We start from the raw sequence: 7,239 nt of genomic DNA, 5'->3' as shown, positions 1-7,239 counted from the left end.
GGTTCACCATTAGTGATGGGCGAACTGAACCCGCACAATTCAGGTCCGTACTGAATTTTGCGGTGTTCGGTATGCCGAACACGAACCTGAAATTTTTTCAAACTTCGGGGTTGTGTTCGGCGTTCGGAGCTTTGATGTCATCGGCAGGTTGCTAAGGACGCCAAGGTGATCACTTCCTGGATTCCATGGAATCCAGGAAGTGATCACCTTGGCGTCCTTAGCAACCTGCGGGTGACGTCAAAGCTCCGCCCCCGGAATCGCTTCATGGGAGGGATTCCCTGTTCAGGTTCAAGTTCAGTTTGGGTTCAGCCGAATTTTGCATAAAGGTAATCCGAATTTGCCGAACCCAAACACCGTTAGGTTTGCCCATCACTATTCGCCATCACCGTGCTAGGACTACCTGTAATTCCAGATTTTTCATCCCTCTGAGTAAACTCAAAATCCCCTCACATACCGTTTACGGAGAGTTGAAAGTGTGCTTCCTCAAAGTCTATTTCGTTGACCGCCTTACATGTGTATTTCCCATCATCCTCCGGCTTAATATTGGAAAACTCCAGGCTAGTTGAGGACACTAAATCCTTGGTTTCTTTAACCCAAGTCACATTAGGCAAAGGGTTGCCTTTTACTTTGCAGCATAGCCGGATGCAATCCCCACTTTGTACGCTGAGCGGAGAAATTGTTGTGACGTTTTCCTGACCTGCAAGGTTTGACAGAGAGACGTGAGAAAACAATACAGTGATACCTCTACCTACAAACGCCTCTACTTACAAACTTTTCTAGATAAGAACTGGGTATTCAAGATTTTTTTTGCCTCTTCTCAAGAACCATTTTCCACTTATAAACCCAAGCCTCCGAAACTGTAACCGGAAAAGGCAGGGAGAAGCCTCCGTGGGGCCTCCCAAGGAATCTCCTGGGAGAAAACAGGACTTGAAAAGGCGGGGAGAAGCCTCCATGGGGCCTGTCTAGGAATCTCCTGGGAGGAAACAAGGCAGGAAAAGGCAGGGAGAAGAGTCTGTGTGGCCTCTCTAGGAATCTCCTGGGAAGAAACAGGGCCAGAAAAGGCAGGGAGAAGCCTCCGTGGAGCCTCTCTAGGAATCTCCTGGGAGGAAACAGGGCCTCCACCCTCCCTGTCGTTTTCCCAATCGCACACATTATTTGCTTTTACATTGATTCCTATGGGAAAAATTGCTTTTTCTTACAAACTTTTCTATTTAAGAATGTGGTCACGGAATGAATTAAGTTCTTAAGTAGAGGTACCACTGTACCTAGAAATCTCAAACGACAGAGAGCGAGAGGATATGGATGAGAGACAAGATAGATGAGATAGAAAAAGATATTAGATCAATTGGTAAGCTACACGATTTTAAAGTGAAAATTGCCTGATTTTTGGATTTTTTAAAAAATCACAAATCACTGCAGTTATTGTCAATCATGTTATCATGAAGATCCTTTGATCCTGGGCCACTATAATCATCAAAAATACATGCCAGGTAGTCAGCAAAGATCTTTTCTTTTGTTTTTCTTTTTTATCACCTCCTGCTAGCCTTTTTCTGCCTCTTTTCAATACCTTTTTCCTTAACAAAAAAACTGCTGAGAAAATCATGCAACTTACTTTGATTAGAGCAAAAATGGTCCACCTGGATCTCTATTATCGGTTTGACTGTAAGAGAAAAATAAATCATCCGGTTCAGAAATTCTTTCCAATAAAGACTTGGAAGCAGTCAGGTCCCAAATTACTTAGGTTAATTTCCTGGATCTAGTGTGTCCCGATCTCTTCTCTTCTACACTCTCCCTTTTGGTGACAAGATGCTAAGAATTGGCTGCTATTTTGATAGGATTGCAATAGATTTGGCTGCCATTTTGATAGGACTGCAATAGAATTGGCTGCCATTTTTATAGGATTGCAATATAATTGGCTGCTATTTTGATAGGATTGCAATAGAATTGGCTGCCATTTTGAAAGGACTGCAATAGAATTGGCCGCCATTTTGTTAGGACTGCAATAGAATTGGCCGCCATTTTGATAGGACTGCAATACAATTGGCCGCCATTTTGATAGGATAATAATAGCACTTAGCAATATCACTGAGACTTATATACTGCTCCACAGTGCTTTTACAGCCTTCTTTAAGTGGCTTACAGAGTCAGCATATTTCCCCCAATAATCCCACCCTTTACCGACATCGGAAGGATGGAGGGCCGAGTAAACCTTGAGCTGGTGGGACTTGAACTGCCAAACCTCTGGCAATCAGCAGTCAGCAGAATTATTACAGGACACGTGGGTTCAGTGGCTGAGACACGGAGCTTGTTGATCGAAAGGTTGGCAGTTCAGTAGTTGAAAATCCCTAGTGCCACATAACGGGGTGAGCTCCCATTACTTGTCCCAGCTTCTGCTAACCTAGCAGTTCGAAAGCATGTAGGAAAATGCAAATAGAAAAATAGGGACCGTCTTTGGTGGGAAGTTAACAATGTTCCATGCGCCTTTGGCATTTAAGTCATGCCGGGCCACATGTGGCCACAGAAATGTCTTCGAACAACGCAGGATCTTCAGCTTTGGAATGGAGATGAACACTGCCCCCTAGAGTCGGGAATGACTAGCACATATGTGCAAGGGGAACTTTTTACCTTTAGCTTTTTACTACACTCTAACCACCACGCCACCACGGATAATGCCACGTCGGTGTTTCTCACCAATTTTAAGCAATAGCAATAGCGTTTAGATTTATATACTGCACAATAAATAAAGGGGACACTGCACAATAAATAAAGGGGACACTGCACAATAAATAAAGGGGACACTTTTAAGCAATAACAATAGCGTTTAGATTTATATACTGCACAATAAATAAATGCCATTCATTCAGATCTAGGATGTGTTCTTTGAGTGTTCCCTTTATTTATATTTTTTTTTAGCGGTGTATATTGTTTAGAGTGCTTTACAGCCCTCTCTAAGCGGTTTACAGAGAGTAAGCCTGTTGCCTCCAACAATGGTCCTCATTTTACTGACCTTGGAAGGATGGAAGGATGAATCAACTTTGAGCCTACTGAGATTTGATCTGCCAAACTGCTGGCAGCCGGCGGTCAGCAGAAGTAGCTTGCAGTACCGCACTCTAACCACTGCGCCACCGAGGCTAAGATGTGAAGGAATTCTGGGAGACTTAAAATTGAGAAAGCTGGGGAAACCCTGTCCTAGAGAGTCTCCTATTGTCTCCTTCTCCCTGTTCTGTCTGGGTCACTCCAGAAGCCAATACCAACCCAAAAAGAGAAGCCAGACACACTGGTAAAAGGCAAAGGCAGTTTTATAAAATCCAAGAAAAACACAGGTAACAGAAAATGTCCTTACAAACAGGAAAATGATGTCTCTTCAGATATATTCACGAAGGCCAAAAGTCCATGCAGCAATACAGAATTCTTGCTGCCAAGCCAAGGCTGTAGATAGCAGACCTATACCTCCCACGGATCTTCCAAAGCTGCTGGGCCACAAGCCAGGAACAGAGACGCCGAGAAACAAGACAGGATAACGCCATGCCAAGCTGATAACACTCCACATGGCTTAAAGGGCTAGCCTGCCTTTTAAACCCTGCTGATGAGTACCACACCCAAACCCAGCTGTTTCTACTTCAATGGTGAAAATATCTCTTTAACTGCTCCTTTCATTGCTCTGAACGTCACTGTCTCATGTCAATGACAGCTTGTGCATCATCACCTAATGACTCCAAGCTACTGGCTGGGGAGAGCCCCCCCCCCCCCCCGGGGCTCTCATGCTGTTCTCCTTCATCCCATTCCTGATTTTCCTCTCCCCCGTCCAACTGTTCAGCCCCCTCCTCTGTGCTGTCATCCTCCTCCGGGCATGGAGCCAGCAGAGACACAGCTGGTCCCTGAGCAGCCTCAGGCTGAATCACAACACTCCCCACAAGCTAGCAATGATAAACACCTTCCAAAGGGAGCTAGGCTGAGAGAACAAGGACCAGTGATGCAAAGGACCAGTGACATAGCTCCATTCTACAAAGCAGAAATGAGTTGAAATTGCCTTGGAATTTAAGGTTTGAACCCACGCGGACCTAGAAAGGATCACTCACACAAGACATTCAGTTGGACGGTGGTCTCTCTGGAAACAGGATTGAACTCATTTATGTAATTGACCCTGCAGGTGATATTCCTCTTGTGGTCTTCAACCGTAGGCGTGAAATTCACCATTGAGCTGTAAACCTGGGTCTCATTCACTTGCGAATGAGGGTCGATGGGATGGGGAAAACCGTTCCAGGTGACATTTGGAGGCAGTAGACTACAACTTGCAAAGGTTTCACAGGTGATGTTTGCGGAATGTCCTGCTCTCATCTTATCCGGCATCTGTATTTTTGGTGATTGTCTTTCTAGGAAGAGAAGAGAGGAACCAGAAGGAAGTTACTCCAGGTTTACATTCTTACCTTGCTCAATCCTAGGGGATATTCCATTATGTTACCATATACCTCCGGAACTGCCTTCTACCGCACAAATCAAAGTGGCCGATAAGATCCCACAAAGTTGGCCTTCTCCGGGTCCCGTCGACTAAACAATGTCATTTGCCCCAGGGGAAGAGCCTTCTCTGTGGCGGCCCCGGCCCTCTGGAATCAACTCCCCCCAGAGATTAGAACTGCCCCCACCCTAATCTTATGTAGCTTCTTCTACGGTAATATCACACTACTATGATGAGCCGGGGTGGCACAGCAGGTAGAGTGCAGGCCACTAAAGCTGACTGTTAGATCTGCAGGTCAGCGGTTCAAATCTCATCACCGGCTCAAGGTTGACTCAGCCTTTCATCCTTCCGAGGTGGGTAAAATGAGGACCCGGATTGTGGGGGCAATATATTCTGGCTCTGTTTAAAAGTGCTATTGCTAACATGTTGTAAGCCACCTTGGGTCTATGGAGAAGGACGGCATAAAAATCGAATAAATAAATACTAACCAGACTGTACAAAACATTTGCCAGACCAATCCTTGAATACAGCTCATCTGTCTGGAACTCACACTGTATTTCAGACATAAATACATTAGAAAGTGTCCAAAGACATTTTACGAGAAGAGCCCTCCAGTACTCTACTCGCAACAGGATATCTTACGCAACCGGACTTGAAATCCTAGGTTTAGAAAGCTTAGAACTACGTCATCTTCGAAGCAACTTAAACATAGCTCATAAAATCATCTGCTGCAATGTCCTTCCTGTTGATGACTACTTCAGTGTCAAACACAACAATACACGAGCACACAACAGATACAAACTCAAACTAAATCGCTCCAAACTTGACTGTAGAAAATAACACTTCAGCAACCCAGTAGTTAATGCCTGGAATTCACTACCTGACTCTGTAGTTTCGTCGCCAAATCCCCAAAACTTTACCCTTAGACTATCTGCTGTTGACCTCTAAGAGATTCCTAAGAAGTCAATAAGGGGCGTGCATAAGTGCACCAGCGTGCCTTCCGTTCCCTGTTCTTTTTGCGCCAGCTCAGGAAGCTCAAACTGCCCAAGGAGCTGCTGATACAGTTCTATAGAGGAATCATTGAGTCTGTCATCTTGCACCTCTATAAGTGTCTGGTTTGGTTCTTCAACCCAACAAGACTGACACAGACTTCAGAGGAGAATGAGAACTGCAGAAAAAACAATTGCTGCCAACCTGCCTTCCATTGAGGACTTGTATACTGCACGAGTCAAAAAGAGGGTGGGGAAAATATTTACTGACCCCTCACATCCTGAACATAAACTGTTTCAACTCCTACCCTCAAAACGTCGCTACAGAGCACTTCACACCAAGACAACTAGACACAAGAACAGTTTTTTCCCGAACGCCATCACTCTACTAAACAAATAATTCCCTCAACACTGTCAGACTTTTTACTAAATCTGCACTTCTATTCTACTAGTTTTTCTCATGATTCGTATCCTTTTCCTCCCATTTAGGACTGTATGACTGTAACTTGTTGCTTGTATCCTAAGATTTTTATTCATATTGATTGTTTCTTCATTGCTTATTTGACCCCTATGACAATCATTAAGTGTTGTACCACACGATTCTTGACAAATGTATCTTTTTCTTTTATGAACACTGAGAGCATATGCACCAAGACAAATTCCTTGTGTGTCCAATCACACTTGGCCAATAAAATTGTATTCTATTCTTTCTATTCTATTCTATTCAATTCTATTATAATGTTTCCTTCTTATTAATACCCATGTCATGTATATAAACAGTGTTATATCTATGTACACCACCAATACGTACTTGACTAAATAAATAGTAGATAGATAGATAGATAGATAGATAGATAGATAGATAGATAGATAGATAGATAGATGATGGATGGATGGATGATAGATAGATAGATAGATAGATAGATAGATAGATAGATAGATAGATGATAGATGGATGGATGGATGGATGGATGGATGGATGGATGGATGGATAGATGATAGATAGATAGATAGATAGATAGATAGATAGATAGATAGATAGATAGATAGATAGATGCAAAACGAGGGCAGGAAACACATCACAAAAGAACGATTTGGGGGGATCTTCACTGGTGGGCTGTTGATCTTAGTGCTTCTTTTCCTCTTTTGCCAATTTCTACCATCCGGCTAAGACACAATTGTTTTTGACCATGGTTTATTTTAAAAATCCATGGCAAATCTATGCATCACCGTTTATAAATTACATCAAATGGGTTTATGCATTCCACTAGCATAAATCAAAGAAACTGAAATATCGCTTAGTACGGTGTGGACAAACCCTTCCCGCACCGAATGCCCAAAGAAGAGCACGCACATGTGCCAGAAACCAGAAAAATGGTCCCCTGATGTGCACATGCATTTATTTATTTTATTATTTATTATTTAGATTTGTATGCCGCCCTTCTCCGAAGACTGCTGGGAAGATGGTTTCCAGCCCGTGGATAATAATTTAATTAAGAATAATATATTAGATTTGTATGCCGCCTCTCTCCAAGGACTCGGAGCAGATGCACATCAGATGGCTATTCTTCTTGTTTCTGGTGCTCCCACCACACATGTGAAGACCAGCTGGCCAGAGCACTGGAACCCACAAGAGCAATGGGTGCTGTCTCGCGTGTCCAGAGAGAGAGCTCTGCATGTCACTTCTGGCACGCCTGCCATAGGTTTGCCATCATGGGCTTAATATAAAACCAAGGCCCTTTGTCTGTGATGGCCATTGCCCACTTACTATGCAATCCCAATCAATTAGATCCT

General features: G+C 43.5%; 1 protein-coding gene across 1 annotated transcript in view; it reads right to left on the bottom strand.

Annotated features, from left to right (window-relative positions):
- The window catches only part of LOC139174334 (sialic acid-binding Ig-like lectin 10), a 63,289-nt gene that overhangs the window by 13,073 nt on the left and 42,977 nt on the right, over nucleotides 1-7,239 (bottom strand). The window contains exons 14-16 of the mRNA XM_070764630.1: nucleotides 4,080-4,373; nucleotides 1,613-1,660; nucleotides 455-697 (exon numbers count right to left, since the gene is read on the bottom strand). Of these exons, the coding sequence (XP_070620731.1) occupies nucleotides 455-697; nucleotides 1,613-1,660; nucleotides 4,080-4,373 (585 nt within the window). The remainder of the gene's footprint in view (nucleotides 1-454; nucleotides 698-1,612; nucleotides 1,661-4,079; nucleotides 4,374-7,239) is intronic.

The sequence above is a fragment of the Erythrolamprus reginae genome, chromosome 11 (genome assembly GCF_031021105.1).
Source record: "Erythrolamprus reginae isolate rEryReg1 chromosome 11, rEryReg1.hap1, whole genome shotgun sequence".
Lineage (NCBI taxonomy): Eukaryota > Metazoa > Chordata > Lepidosauria > Squamata > Dipsadidae > Erythrolamprus > Erythrolamprus reginae.
Note: the sequence above shows the minus strand (reverse complement) of the source record. Positions and strands in the feature narration are given on the sequence as shown.